We start from the raw sequence: 15,864 nt of genomic DNA on the forward strand, positions 1-15,864 counted from the left end.
AATTTCATTTTCTCACCAACCCACTGAAAGAGGAATTATTAGCCTTACTTTACAAAAGGAGAAACTGAGGCTTCTGAGTTGTTAATGTGCATATTTGGATTTCTCTTTTCTATTATTAAGCTGATTCCTAGTACTAACCCATTGTTCTGAAGTTCTGAGGATTGAAAGTGAGATATTTCCAGAGATAATCTATAATAATAAAAGTGTAATATGCTAATTAGACCGGATGTCCTTCTGGATGTCCTTCTGGAGGAAGCCTGGGTTGCGAGGGAAGCTGGTGCCGGTAGCCGGGGGAAGGAAGGAAGGCCTACTCTTGCATGAATTTCGTGCATCTGGCCTCTAGTGTATAATATAATAAGGGGTAATTGAGGACCTCTTGGTTTTCTAGAAAGAAGTAGCTGTTGGTGTCCCAGTGAAACATGAGGAGCTGCTGGCTTCCCCTGGCTTCTAAAAGCTTTCCGCTGTCCCAAGTGGTCATAACTGCTACCCTCCCTCTGTAATAGATACCTGACTTTAGGGGTGTCAATTAAAACGTTTTGGCAGGGATAAGGAAATGAACTAAGACCAAACTCACAAAAGAATAAAATATAGCAGCTAAAATTATGACAAAATATTTTTCAAAGGACAATGTTCTCTGCTTTCTCCCTTGGATGTTGTATCCTCGGTTCTGCGGGCTCAGGATACGGATATGGTTTGAATGTGTTGCCTGCCGGGAAGCATTAAAGAGATAAACAGTTCTGAGGCTGTTTTTTCCTCCTCTGTGACTTCAGTTTGCCCCACTGAAAAGGGCAAGTCTACTAGGGACCTACTTGAGAAAAAAGAATTCACATTTTCGTGGGGAACGTATGGAGGTTGGGCGCTGAGAAACCTTAAATCTGGATTCAAACCTTAAATCAGGCAAAGCTAACGAGTGATTCAGAAACACTGAAATTGAGGGGGCAGGAATGCATGCCCGAGAATGATTCAACTTTTCACTTGCCATTTTCCGCTCCTGTTATTCACTCTAGGTTATTCGTGTCTTCACACTGTTAAGAGATGTATTGTCACAGCACTGCCCAACTCTTACTAAACTCAGATCTCAGGTGATGATCTAGTTAGTACTGAACAACCCTGAACCCCGACATAGGCAAGTCTTAGGGTAAGTGTGCACACGTGTGCCTGCATTAGGCCCTTAAAAGGGCCCCGGGGAACCCGCGGGTTATTTGGAAACGCTCCCTTTCGCCAGAGGGCGGAGGAGGGGCGGTCTCCTAGGAGACCGCGGTGGAAGCGAGTGCGCACGCGCAGAGCCCGGGCCCGGCTGATGCAACCTCCGGCGAGCGGCCGGGTCGGGAGAGTCAGGAAGCCGACGGGGACCCGGGCCTGGCCAATCAGCCGCCGCCGGGAGGAAGGCGGAAGGGCCCGCCCGCTGGGCTCTGCGAGTGACGTTCCGCGGCGAGGGGGTCGGCGTATCGGCCGCCGCACGTTCCCGCCGGGTGGCCTGGGGTGTCCCGCCTCGACGCCGGCCCTCCTGCGGCCATTTTGAGCTGGGTTCGTCCCCGCACCCGTCTGCTGGGCCGCCCAGCCCTTCCGGGGACTCGCTGCGACGTGTGGGAAGTCGTGCTGCCGCCGCGAGAGGCCTCTGCATGGTGCCTCGAGCGGACTAGGACGCCTCCTTCCCGCCGGGATGGGTGTCGCCGCCGCCGCCGCCGCCGCCTGCTGCGCCGGCCTCTCCGGACTGCCGTCTGCTGCCCGCGGCCGAGGCCGCTGCCCTCTGTGGCTCTCCTGCTGCCCCGGGGACCGGTCTGGGACGCCGACTCCGCCACCAGGCGAGGTCGGGGCCGTGTAGGCCTCCCAGGATCCCGTCCGACCCAGCCGCCGGGCCGCGCACCTCGCTTGAGACACTGCCGGGAGCAGAGGCGATGGAGCCCGGAGCGGACCTGCCCTTCTTCGCTCGGCGCTCGCCACCCGGCGCTGCCGCGGAGCACCCCGGGGACCCCAAACCGGCGTCCTCCCCCCGGCCCGAGGCTCGGCCTCGCTTCTGGGTGAAGCTGCTTTCCCAGCTCTTCGCGCCGCTCCCCGTCCTGCTTCAGAAGCTGCTGATTTGGAGCCAGCTCCTCGGCGGCATGGTTCCGGCCCGCTGGCTCGACTTCGCCGCGGGCTACAGCGTCCTGCGGGCCCGGGAGGAGCCGGCCGCCCCCGCGGGGCCGAAATCTCTGAGTTCGCTCCGGCTGGACCCCTCGGTGGACTCGGCTGCCGATCTTCTGGACCTGCTAGAGGAGGGGATCCACTGGGAGTGCGCGTCTCCCGACCTGAAAGCCACGGGCAGAGCCTTGGGCCCCGCGGCCCACGCCTCTCTGCTGGAGCAGCAGCTGTGGAGCGTGGAGCTGTTGCAGGGCAGCCTGAAAGCCCGGCTGTTATCGGACCAGGACCTTGGCCATGCGCCCTCCGGGCTGAAAAACACTCATCGCGTAAGCAGTTTCAACACCGTCTCCTATTTGCTGAACCCCTCTTATCTGGACTGCCTTTCCCCGGTGGAACTTGGCTGTCAGGGCTTCTTCGGAAGTGGCGAGCTGGTTGATTTCCAGACGCTAAGCCCCGCGAGCAGCTGTCTGCCGGACGACCACGCTCCTCCCCAGCCGCTGAACGCAGAGGTCCCCTGCTCCTCCTGGCAGGGATGTCCACCGCTTTCGAGAGAAGGCCTGCCGGAAATTCACCATATTCGCATGAAACGGCTGGAATTCCTCCAGCAGCCTAGCAAGGGGCAAGCGTTACCCACGCCTGACCAAGATCATGGCTACCACAGCCTGGAGGAGGAACACAGCCTGCTCCGGATGGACCCGAGGCCCCGCGGAGGTGGTCCGACACCGTGTGTTCCTCCTGCTGGAGCCCTTCCCGGACCGGCCCCGGAGCCCACGGAGGAAGAAAAAGGATTGACTGGAGAGGTTCCTCTTGCTGTGGACGGACGGGACCCATCGGAAGGCTGTGTGTCCTGTGAGGTGGTCCCGATGGAAAGGGAGCCTGAGCAGGACCAGATCAGTGTGGTTGACTTCTCAGACAGAGAAGACGACCTTCCCGTTTCCGCCAGGCCGGCCTGTAGCAACAAACTGATAGACTACATTTTGGGAGGTGCGTCCAGTGACCTGGAAACGAGCTCTGATTCAGAAGGTGAGGGTTGGGATGAGGACGATGAGGATGATGGCTTTGACAGTGACAGCTCACTCTCAGAATCAGACCTGGAGCAAGACTCTGAAGGGCTTCAGCTTTGGAACTCCTTCCACAGTGTAGATCCTTACAATCCCCAGAACTTCACAGCAGCGATTCAGACTGCTGCCGCAGCTGCTCCTGGAGACCCTTCTGGCTCCCAGAAGGACTTGTCGGACAAGTCCGATCCAGGGAATTCTCTCCAGACGGGAAGCCTTCCTGAGTCTCCTGACCTTAACTCTGGGGCGGAAGATGACTGGGAATCTAGTGCAGACGAAGCAGAGAGTCTCAAACTGTGGAACTCTTTCTGTAATTCGGACGACCCCTACAACCTTTTAAATTTTAAGGCTCCTTTTCAAACAGCAGGGAAAAATTGGAAAGGCTCGCATGACTCAGAGAGGCCACCTGAGCCCATTGTGACCATTTCTGAGTGTCACACCTTCCTTTCCTGTAAGGTGCAGCTGTTAGAGAGCCGAGACAGTGAGTGTCCAGACTTGGTACCGGGTGGGGTTCTTTCTGGAGGACACACGCATAGCAAGAGAAAAAAGGTTTGTTTGTTTCTTTTAACTTGTTTGATAATATGTACAGACCGCTGTGATATGGTTAAACACAGCAGCATGACTTTCCTGGAGGGATAGTCGTACAGTGCATATGCTTGAAGAGTAGAATGTTGTTCCTGTCCCAATAGGAGATGCCAGTGTACAGATGTTAGCAGGAAAGTGCCATTTTCGTTGGCAACTCGGAGCCATATCCCTACAGGCTTCAACTTTTCACTCTTTTTTAAGGAACTGAAAAGTTAAATCCTGTGTATACATGATTTAATTTTCCCAGAGATTGGAAAGGCCCTAGTAGAGCCACAGAACTTTAAAATGTTGTTAAATGTGGTATGTCATGCTGTCTTCATTCCTTTCCATTCGAACCCGGAGGGATGATGGAACCAAGGAGCAAGTCAGATTAATCTGTGATTTTTGTGTGTTTTTTTTGCCATGAAAGGAAATAATTTTAGTATTAAAAATTGTGACATGTACATGATTTTAATTCTGTTAAAAAAAACAACAGGAAATAGTGTTGCCTTTAAGAATGCAATACTAGTTGTCATTAGCTAGCTACAGGTTAATAATTATGTAAAGCAATGATGGTCACTTACTTGGTTTACCTTAAGTAGTTGCTTCCTATTCCCAGTCTAGTTGTAAAACTTTATGGAGCATTTTATCTTTCAGCTAAAGTTATTAATTGGAGAGAAATCCTCTCCAAACACACAGGATATCTTTTATTGTAGAGGAAAAGTTTCTTTAGTTACCTGTACCTTTATTTGGAAAGAGAAAGAAGTGGATGAATTATTGACCTCACATTCTGCAGCATCTGGGAGTTTCCAGTGAGAGTACCCTCAGCCATTGACTCTAAATGTCTAGTTTAATACTTTGAAACTATTTTGGGGGTAGAAAATACCTTTAAAATGTGTTAATGTCTTACCTGTAGATGCAAAGTAAATCATGTTAAAAATGGAAATTTTAGTTTACACTTCTGTATCATCATAATACAGCTTTTCTCTATCTTTTAAAGGGACCCCTGACTCAGTGACTTACTTAGTGAATTATGTAAGAAATAGCCAGGCAATGGAATGACCACTTGCCACCTGGAGACCTGTGTTCCCGACTTATGAGTGGTTAGGGCCAAGAGATTTGGGAATACAGCCAAACCTGGGAAGTAACTTGACCTCTCATGGCTTTGAATAACTCATTTATCTTATGGGAATAATTATAATACCGTATGAGTTATTGCATGATTCAAACGAGATGAGTAAACAAAACTCAATTCATTGTCTTGCCTTTCAATGGTAGCTCTTATTGTTCAGGGATGTCAGGCCAGTTGCATGTCTCATTTGAGCCTGCTCATTGAGTAAAAATGGAATGAGTCAAGTAGGTTTGAGACTGTTGACTGAACTAGAAGCAACATTTATCAAAGATTATGCCTAAAATATGGTTAAATTATTTGACAGCCTTTGCCTACTTGCCATTCTTTAGATATAGGAATAATCAGTAGTGCTCAGTGCTTAAAATGAAGCTCTTACTTAGATCTAGGAGTTTAAAATGCATAACATGGTACAGATTGTGGAGCCAGACTCGGGGTTTGAATCCTATTTATACCACACAGAAGCTGTGTGATTTGAACAAGTCAGTTAACTTCTGTTTTGTCTGTTTCCTTATCTGTATAACAGTACCCTATAGGGTTGATGTGAGGATTAAATGAGATAAAAATTGTAGAGTGCTTTGAAAAGAGCCTCGTATATGGTGAACACTATGTAAATGTTGCTATTATTTATCTTAGTGACAGTGAGTTACACTAGAATGCAATACCTGTAAGGGTTTACATACCATACCTCCTAATTGTCCTCGGGGGGCATTTATTGGCCTGATGTAAAGGGAATGAAAGTAGCAGGCCGCAGTGGGGTTAGCTGATGAAACTATTGAGCATACTTTAAAAGCAAGTACCTATTTACTTCTGGGATTTGATATCTTACAAAGAAACTTACTGGAAATTAAGTAGGGATTAACAGGGACTGTGACTCATTACATGTGATCATGTGTATGACAGTATGCACAATTTTATGTATATAGGGTGTCCCAAAAAATGTATACACACTTTGAATGATTATAACGTCAGTGTTTGTTAACATACAGTTCATTTTCAAAATGTAAAAGAATCTACAGAAATGAATACTTTTTTTTGTCAATGCCTGTTTTCAAACTGATGACCTGGTCCAGGCACTACTCATAACGCGAAGCAATGGAATCACAAACATCAAGAATCGTTTTGTTCGGTATTTGTGTGTCTCAATTTGTCAACTGTTGCTAGTTTTGTACCGTAAGCTTTATCTCTTAGGTATCCCCATAAAAATGTCTAGTGGATAAATTTTCTTTGTTCAGAGCTTAGTCGGGTTTCACCCTTTATTTCAAATCATTTGAACCTGAAAAGGAGTGAAAATTGAGTTAGCAGCTGTTAAAGTGTGTATACAAGTTTTTGGGACACCCTGTATATAGTGATAGCATGATAAAGAGGAATACAAGGATTTTTAACTTAGTAACAAAATCTTTTATAGTATCACTAGAGGCCACTGCACTGGTGGGGCCCCTCGGCCTGGCCTGCCTGCGCCCTCTCGCAATCCTGGACCCCTCGGGGGATGTCGACTGCTGGTTTCAGCCCGATCCCTGCAGGCCAGGCCGAGGGACCCCACCAATGCAGGAATCTGTGCACCGGGCCTCTAGTATGCATGTAAGATCTTTGGTTAATCTCTTCCCATCATCTCCCCCCCCCCCCCCCCCGTTCCCCCTGAGATTCATCAGTCTGTTCCATGTTTCTATGCCTTTGCTTTGAGCATCTTCCCCCTGGTGGTCCAGTGCGCATCATAGCTAACAGTCAAATGGTCGCTTAGGCTTTTATATATATAGATAACCTTAAAGAGATGTTAATGTTGTTATACTTTGCTTATTAAGTAAATTCCTCTTCTGTATTCTGATTACAAAAGTAATAAGAATAACACCACATGTTCATGATTCAAAAATTGGAAAGCACTGACAAGTAAAATTTCTTTTAAAAAGGAAGAATAGAAATAAGTAAAGATTTTGTTAAAGCTTTTGTGTTAAAATAATAGCAGAGACTTCCAGGTATATATTTGCGAAATCTTTTGTTTGGAGACATTTGTCATTTTTGAAGAAGGGTTTCACAGAACTGAGTATCACTAAGGATTTAATAAGTAAAGATTAATAGCATCAGGAAAATCGCAATTCCCCATCTGGATTCATTTTATTAACATCAAAAACCACAAGGGGGTAGGGTAGATGACAAGGTACCCATTGGTTTGTTGTTGTTTTTTAAATATATTTTTATTGATTTCTGAGAGGAAGGGAGAGGGAGAGAGAGATAGAAACATTAATGATGAGAGAGAATCATTGATCAGCTGCCTCCTGCATGCCCCTACTGGGGATCAAGCCTGCAACCCAGGCATGTGCCCTGACCTGGAATCAAACCCAGAACCCTTCAGTCCGAAGGCGGATACTCTATCCACTGAGTCAAACCGGCCTGGGCTGCCCATTGTTTTTTATTCAGATGCCTTCTAGCCTTTTTTTTTTTTTTTACTTCCTTTTATAGTTGAGACCAAATATTCTTGTAAGATACTTGATATTCTTAAAGAGTTAGTAGCATAAAAGGTTAATTACCTCATTGATGATTATACGATCTTAGAGAGTGATTAAAGTAAGTTTTTGTCTTCATAGGTAACCTTCCTTGAAGAAGTTACTGAGTATTATATAAGTGGTGATGAGGATCGCAGAGGACCATGGGAAGAATTTGCACGGGATGGATGCAGGTTCCAGAAACGAATTCAAGAAACAGAAGACGCTATTGGATATTGCTTGACATTTGAGCACAGAGAAAGAATGTTTCATAGACTCCAGGAAACGTGCTTCAAGGGACTTGATGCTTTCTAGCCATGTTCAGATGATGTAATAGCCGCCAGCCCTAGCATACACTAAGTAACTCTTACTTCAGAGGTTTCTTTTAAAACAAAAATTGGCAGCTGTCCTTTGACTGTTTTTTTTAGAGGATATGTAACTTGGATCCAGCAACCTTGTTTAATATTGTTTTGCAACATATCCCACTCAGAAATGTCTAGGTTTGAAGCCAAGCCCTGGTAATGAAGGATGAGATGGTGTGATTTCTAATCTTCCCTTGTTTATTTAGTCAGATGTGTTTTTGGATGGTGTTTGCTTCTTGGGGTGAAAAAGGAACCTCTTAAGGTGTAACTTTGCACTTCCAAAACTTATTTTCTTGGGAAACAATATAGGGTTCAAAGCCCATTTTATATTTTAATTTAAATTATCTGTCTAGAAACTGGGCTCTTTTTACTTTTTCCCTCCAACATTCTTTTTCTTTCTTTCAGTTTATCTTTATTGTTGAAAGTATTACAGTTGTCCTTCTTTTTCCCCCCACTGATCCCCCTTCACCCCACACCTGCCCGTTTATTTTATTTTTTCTCCATTGATTGCAGAGAGAGGAAGGGAGGGGAGGGGAGAGAGAGAGAAACAAACATCGATAAGTTGCCTCCCATACTCGCCCCAACCTGGATTAGGGATGTGCCCTGACTGGGAATCAAACTCAACACCTTTTGGGATGACACTCCAGCCATCTGAGCCACACCAGCCAGGGCTTTTCCCTCCAACATTCTGAAATTAATGGGCTTTTATGTTTTCTCTGCATTATCTCATTTCAGTGACTTGGCCTTTCTACCTTAAGGCTAAGAAAATAATCTTGTGCATGCTACCAATTTAAGGTACATTATCTTGTGTCATTTTTTTTTTTTCTTTGTAAGAATGACTTGGGCTGAAAATGTGGTAGGTTTTTCTAGGTTAAGTTCTACCTAAGATATTTCCAATGATTGCCATAAAATCAACATGTTTGTACTCTGTTACTTTAGGAAAGCTGCATCTTTCTGCCAAATTTTAACATCTAATATATTTAATTTCTGTGCAAACTTTTTTGGAGAGGGTCCTGTATATGTTAATTGTAATTTCTAGGTAAATGGTTCTTTGTATCTTTTAACAGATGGAAATGTAAAAGAGACCAGAAAGTAATAATTACATCATAGACATTTATATTATTTTAAATTAAAAGCCTAGAATTCTCCTAGGAAGAAGATAAGAGACATCAGAGCAACTTGGTTTTGTTGTATATGCTCTCAACAGAAGCAGTGTTATTAATGTCAGGCCTCAGCACTCTGTCACTTTTAAAATCTGTCAGGGTGACACTGTAAACTTGGGAATGGGCAGTTCTGAATTTTCCAGTTTGAAATGTAAAATGGAGACTTCAGTCAGTATCCAAGTTTACTGTGTTCTATTTTAATAAGGAGAGAAGGAGTAAGGAGAGAAGCAGGGGCTATACTTTCAGGAAAGGAAAGAACTCTAGATTTAACAACCAGGAAGTCTTAATATCTGTAGCCCAAAATTGGCTTTTGAATCCAAGCTTTTGCAGTGACTGGTTGTGCTTGGTTAAGTTAGGTAGCTCTACCTGGTGTGCATCTGTTAGGCTGAGGGCGTGTTAACGAACTCCTTAATGGTCAGTTTTTACTCCACGTGCCTCTCGTCATGGAAACCGTGAGTAGAATAGATGACCTCTTAATTGTGAACTTGTTTCAGTGTAGGGATGGTTTTGCATTAGAAGTGCTTGCAGGGTTACTACCTCAGTTAATAATCTACCTGGTCATTATTTTATTTCTATCTGGTTTGCTCCAAGAGCTGCCTCTAGCGTTAATATATATATTCACGTAAACACATTGAGAGTGCAGCAGCATAAGGTCAGATTTTTGCAGAGCCCTGAGTCAAGGTGTTGCGTGCTCCCCGCTTTAGGTAGTCATAGGGACTGCGGAGCACCGTGACAGTAGGTTGGCTCCAGGCACCAGCTGTATCGGGTGGAAAGAAGGCATTATTTGCCTTGAAAAAAGCTTGTTGAAAATGCATGTGCATTCTTTAAAACCGGAATGAAGTATGCTACTTTATGTCAGAGATTTAGGTTGTGTTTTGTGTTTCTGAAATCTAGCACCTCTGCTGATTTGGAAAGAAGGATATTTTACATTAACTGGGTTGCGGGAAATTGTTCTCTTGGAATTCCAACCTCAACCTCACTACCAAATGAGTAACAGCTTGGATAACAAGTCTCCCTTTTACTACCCTCCTTTGAAAGAAGTGATCAGAGGGTGTTGAGAAGGACAGAAGGGATCATGTTTAAGTTGGATTGAAGGAGAACAATTCTTGTTAGTTTTATTCCAATCCTAGCTGGAACAAAGTTAGACCACCATCTTAAAACAAAAATCCTTGGAAATTTTAATCGAACATTGCATTTAAAGTCTTGCAATGGTGCTTTAAGTATCAATGTAGCATGTGAAAGGCTTTATACAGACAGGTAACATTTCCCTTTTTGAGTGTAATAACAGCACCTCTTCATCTTTAACTTGAAATCAAAACTATCAGATTTTATTTTTTTATAATTTAAGGAAGGTGAATTTAGGGGGCTAGAAGACTTCTGAATTGGCTTCTACAGATCCAATGAGTAAAATGTAACCAGTTTGTTGGGATTTTATAGTAAAATTCTATTTGTGTATATAATTTAATCTGTAAATTGTAATAAATACATTTGCAATTATTAAATTTTAAGTGATATTTTGGTTCAACTTTATATTTTATGCTTCATAGTACTTTACATTGGCTTTGGAATTACTGAGCAGGATTTTCAGGTTTAAATGAGGTGTTTTTGTAGAAGCTTAGAGGGGCTGGACAAATTTCTGTGGTTTAAAATGGCTGTGGTATGTAAACTGCACCTCAGTTCACTGAAGGGCAGGCATGATAATGGGTAGATATAACTGGAAACCACGTTTTAGTAGTAGAAAGGAGAATTTGGTTCTTCGAGTATGAAAGGCCCCACTTAGAGACTGGGGATTAGAATAAAAAATTGGCTCCAACCATCTGCTTCTGTGCAAAGAAAACAGTAAAATTAAAAGAAGCAGGAAGATTCATATGCGGGGCTTAGCATAGTGTTTCTCCTAAGCAGCAGGGAAATCCGTTTTTCTATTTTGTGCATTGTTGATAACTATGGTTTTGTAAATCATGATATTCTCCCATGTATGATACTGAATGTGATGGTAACATCAGAAAAACAAAACAAAAAACTTTTACCCTGAAAAAAAGATACACATTTGGGTTACAGCAAGCCTCTTAATGGATTAAGGCATATGGATCTTAGTTAATGAAGAAAATTATTAAACGTATATTTCTGAACTGGAAGGAAGGAAACTAACATTTAGTTGCAGATAATTAGTACTTACCACCAATTGAATTGACATTTTTATTACCATCTTGGGGATTTAAGCATTTTTGTCTCTTTCCAGGGAGATATATGAAAATAGCCATATTCACATCAAGCCAGATTTATTGCTATGACTATCCTGATATCCTATAGACATTGTGCTGTGGGTTTTTCTACTTTAACAGAATATTTAATTGTTGACCCAAGAAATGTCCATAGTTACACATAGAATTTAGTGGTCTCATTTAGAGACTTCTTTGGGTCCTCTTATGTACTAGTACGTTTTAAAAATAATGGAAATACTTAATTTTTTCTCAAAGAAGTTGTGTCACTTATAAAAATACCTAATATCCTATATCAGTGATGGCGAACCTATGACACGCATGTCAGCACTGACGCGTAGCAATTTCTGATGAAACATTTGCGAAATAATGTCTTTTCCTCAAAGTGACACACTACCCGAGTTATGCTCAGTTTTTTGGCGAAGTTTGACACACCAAGCTCAAAAGGTTGCCCATCACTGTCCTATATAATAAAAGCCTAATAGGGTGGCCCCTGCCAACGGCGGCAGTGGCAGGCGGCTGGGGGAAGGGAGGTCCTGGCTGGTGGTGGCAGCCACTAGGGACCTAACCCATGCACAAATTTCGTGCACTGGGCCTCTAGTAGAGATAATATAAAGGCATTCTTGGTACTGTCTAAAAGTAAGTATGCTGCCCCCAGAGTACCTTTTAAGGTGAGAGATCTCATATCTCTCTCTCTCTCTCTCTCTCTCTCTCTCTCTCTCTCTATATATATATATATATATATATATATATATATATATATATATATTTTTTTTTTATTGATTTCAGAGAGGAAGGGAGAAGAGAGAGAGAAGCATCAATGATGAGAGAGAATCACTGATGGGGTGCCTCCTGCATGCCCCCTACTGAGGCTTGAACCCGCAACCCAAGCATGTGCCCTTTACCAGAATTGAACTCGGGACCCTTCATTCTGCAGGCTGACACTCTATCCACTGAGCCAAACCCGCTAATGCCTTAATTTCTTTTTATGTGTGTAAAGAGGTTTTGATTTAAAAAAAAATTATACATATAATTTAAAAATAAAGTTGATTTCAGAGAGGAAGGGAGAGGTAGAGAGAAACATCAATGATTCATTGATTAACTGCCTCCTGCACACCCTCTACTGGGGTTCAAGCCTACAACCTGGGCATATGCCCTGACCAGGAATCAAACCTTGACCTCTTAGTTAATAGGTTGAGGCTCAACCACTGAGCCACGTAGGCCAGGCTGATATTTCTTCACTTAACTGATTATGACACAAATGTCAGCTGTTTGGAATTTTTCTACATCAGAAATTAGGATTCTTTACTTATGGACTTGGTTGAATGCTCTGTAATCAATACAAAACAGCCTTTTTCTCCTTGAATTTGCTCCAGCGAGACTAAGTGTGTGTGGGTCAGTTATGACTTCAAAATACAGAGGCAGCATGATATCAAAATCTATAACAATAGGTGTAATAAATAGGATAAGTAGATCTCTTAATCCTGCTTTGAGGATTTATCAAGCAAGCTTTCAATTAATACGTTTTAGTGATAGGTTAAACATAGGGAATTTAATATATATATATATATATATATATATATATATATTATATTGATTTTTTACAGAGAGGAAGGGAGAGGGATAGAGAGCTAGAAACATCGATGAGAGAGAAACATCGACCAGCTGCCTCCTGCACATCCCCTACCGGGGATGTGCCCGCAACCAATGTACATGCCCTCGACCGGAATCGAACCTGGGACCTTTCAGTCCACAGGCCAACGCTCTATCCACTGAGCCAAACCGGTTTTGGCTAAACATAGGGAATTTAAAGAGAAATCATTTTATACGTGGACTGAACACGATGGGGTATGTATTACTATGTAATTTGCATTACATCCGTGTTTTACCTTTGGCAGACTTCCTCACCTCAGCAGGGAAAGAGGGGAAGCAGTTTATGGAAAGTGGGTGGCTGGACCCATTGGGAGGGTACCCTAGAGATACAATGAGAACAGAAGGTCTAGAAAGCTGAACTATAAGGGAAGAGGTTTTGGAACTACTTTCCAGGTTATTCTTCCCTTGATCTCATTACTATCCTTTTAAAATATACATATATTTGTTTTATTGATTTCAGAGAGGAAAGGAGAGGGAGATAGAAATATCAATGAGAGAGAATCATTGATCAGCTGCCTCCTGCAAGCCCCACATTGGGGATCAAGCCCACAACCTGGGCATGTGCCCAGATCAGGAATAGAATCTGATCTCCTGGTTCGTAGGTCGACCCTCAACCACTGAAGTACATCAGCTCGCTGTACTATCCTTTTCTTGGTTTCATCCTGCCTTTGCTGATTTTTTTTTCTTCTTGTCATTACTGTTTTGTAGAGTCTTACCTAGGAGAGGATGAGGACCTTCATAAGAGAAGCACAGCACAATTGCCAAGGTATGTGTTCATGAGAGATACTCTCCATCAAAAAGAAAGGACCTTGGAGCTCTCTTCAGAGCTTATTGCACATTCCCTGACCAGAACATTAGGTTAATATATACACTGAGACTGGAGCAACTTTCAGAAATATTCCAAAGATGTTCAGGGTCAAAGTAAGGATTATGCTTCTTTGAGTTAAGCCTGCTTTTTTTTCTTTTCTTTTAAATCCTCACCTAAGGACATGTTTCTTGATTTTAAAGAGAGGGGGAGGGAGAGAGAGAGAGAAACGTCAATAGGTTGCCTTCCCGTACATGCCCTCATTAGGGATCGAATCCACAACCTATGTATGTGCCTTGACTGGAAGCAAACTCAGATCTTTCAGTGTACGGGAGCCATACCTCCAGGGCAAGCCTGCTTTCTTAATAGAGTTCATACATTGGCTCTGAATGCAAAAACGAGAGAGGAGTCCCAAAAAAGTTGAAAAAGGCTCATCTGGATGTATGTTCTGGAATGGTTGTTTTTAAAAAAACTTCATCATGAGAAGACTAGCTCCTCTTTGGATCTCAAATATCTCCTCCAAGAGACATCTGACCACCCCAACCCTCAACCCCTCTTTTCCCTTTTATTTTACCTCTTAAAATTATAGTCACTCTGACCGCATTTTGTTAACATTTTTACTTGTTTCTTGTCTGCCGCTACCCTCAAATAGTCTGTAAACTCCCCGAGAGCAGGGACCTTGTTGTCTGTCTTACCTACTCTGAGCCCAGAGCCCTGCTTGTAGAACAAGTCACTAACTTTTTAAGTCACCTTTCATCTAGCCTTTACCGAGATTTCATCAGCACAGTCATGTCTGATTAGAAACCAATGTTCCACAACCATAGATGATGTAGAATCACAGAACTGAAAGGTCCTTAGAGAGAAGTGGTAATAAGCTCTAAATTTGTAGAATGTAATTACAAATTTCATTTTGGCTAGGGATACCACATCAATTAATTTGAATGTCATTAATAAGGTGCATGTTAATTTATGGATTTAATATGTGATCAAATCAGCTGAGACACTTCTTTTCTGGAATTAATATTCTGTATTGGAATACAGGAGTATTCTTCCCACTGCACCAGAGGGAAGATTGGCGTTGCTGGAGATGCTCTGTTGATTCCACTAGATGGTGTTGCCATCTTGGCGTGCCTGGTGAATCCCCGTTATCACTAACCTAATGGCGGTTGCTAGGGTGGAAGTCCTCTCTCGGTATAAAGAAGCTGGAAAACTTCCCAGCTTGTGGTAACCCACAGAATTGGGGGCTGTTCCTTATGGGAGAACCAAGATTTGTATTTGTATTTGAACTCAAACAAGTGAATAAAATGAACATAGTGATGATTTAGGAGACCGGAGGTCTGAGGTAGGGATATTTGCTGGATTTTGTGTATTGGAATTTTCCCAGTTAGGGCTTTATTTTTACGGAATTGTTTGTTCAGCATCCAGCTTTCTATTGCATCCCTGGGCATCAGGGTAGTTCTTCTCAAGGAGAGGAGAGATGGGTGCCGCATTGCCGCATTGCTCAGGGCATGGAGAGTCACTGTTATCTGATTCAACACTTGAACTTCCCAGCAGGACTTCTCTTCTGCAGTGCAATATTCCTCTAAGAAATGGCCACCTCTTAGGCCAAGAAAGCTGGGAGTGCAGGCAGGTTGTCCTGGGGAAGGGAATCTGTTCAAAGGTGGATGTCTAGAAAATATGGCCATCGGTAGTAAGAATAACCAGAAATAAGAAAACCTCCTCTGTGGCTGGCCTGCAGGAGGAAAAGCCTCAAGAACTATTGGGCTGGGGTTCGTGCTGGTGTTGCCTGTTGCCCTCTTAGAACTAGCAGCCAAGGACAGCTGGGTATCCAGGGCTGCTCCCCGGTAGGTTGGTATTGGCTCCAAGGGATCCGTTTCAGAATGGCAGGTCACTGTGCATTTGCATACACTTTTCCTGTGCCTGCAGAGGCACCTTTCAACTGCATTACTGTGTACTTTCCTTTCCTTCCTTTTTTTTTTTAAATCCTCACCTGAGGGCATGAGGTGAAAGGGGAGAGGGGAGAGGGGAGAAGGAGGACCAGTTGCCTTGGTCCCACAACCCAGGTATGTGCCCTGACAGGGAATTGAACTGGCAACCTTTTGGGGCACAGGTGATGTTCAACCAGCGAAGCCTCTCTGGCCAGGCAGTACTTTTCCTTTCTTTTATTTCAGCTTGATTTTTAAAAATTATATTTTTATTGATTTTGGAGAGGAAGGGAGAGGGTGAGAGAGTTAGAAACATTAATGATGAGAGAGAATCATTGATCAGCTGCCTCTTGCATGCCCCTACAGGGGATCAAGCCTGCAACCC

General features: G+C 43.5%; 1 protein-coding gene across 2 annotated transcripts; it reads left to right on the forward strand.

The window, feature by feature from the left end:
- The first annotated feature begins 1,320 nt into the window (after positions 1–1,320).
- Positions 1,321–10,391, forward strand: PPP1R15B (protein phosphatase 1 regulatory subunit 15B). 2 transcript variants are annotated; one of them, XM_008154283.3, is made up of 2 exons: positions 1,321–3,728; positions 7,455–10,391. In XM_008154283.3, the coding sequence occupies exons 1-2, from the start codon at positions 1,899–1,901 to the stop codon at positions 7,665–7,667; spliced, it is 2,043 nt and encodes a 680-aa protein (XP_008152505.2). In that variant the 5' UTR covers positions 1,321–1,898; the 3' UTR covers positions 7,668–10,391. The 2 variants fall into 2 exon arrangements, with proteins under 2 accessions (XP_008152505.2, XP_027985100.2); XM_028129299.2 differs by having other exon boundaries at positions 1,321–3,144; positions 7,455–7,516.
- Positions 10,392–15,864: the final 5,473 nt, after the last annotated feature.

This window comes from Eptesicus fuscus, chromosome 22 (assembly GCF_027574615.1).
Source record: "Eptesicus fuscus isolate TK198812 chromosome 22, DD_ASM_mEF_20220401, whole genome shotgun sequence".
In the NCBI taxonomy this organism is placed as follows: Eukaryota; Metazoa; Chordata; class Mammalia; order Chiroptera; family Vespertilionidae; genus Eptesicus; species Eptesicus fuscus.

Coding starts and splice junctions, on each gene's coding strand:
- PPP1R15B (XM_008154283.3), top strand. CDS start 1,899: ATGGAGCCCGGAGCGGACCTGCCCTTCTTCGCTCGGCGCTCGCCACCC. Junction 3,729..7,454: donor CGCATAGCAAGAGAAAAAAG/GTTTGTTTGTTT, acceptor TTGTCTTCATAG/GTAACCTTCCTTGAAGAAGT.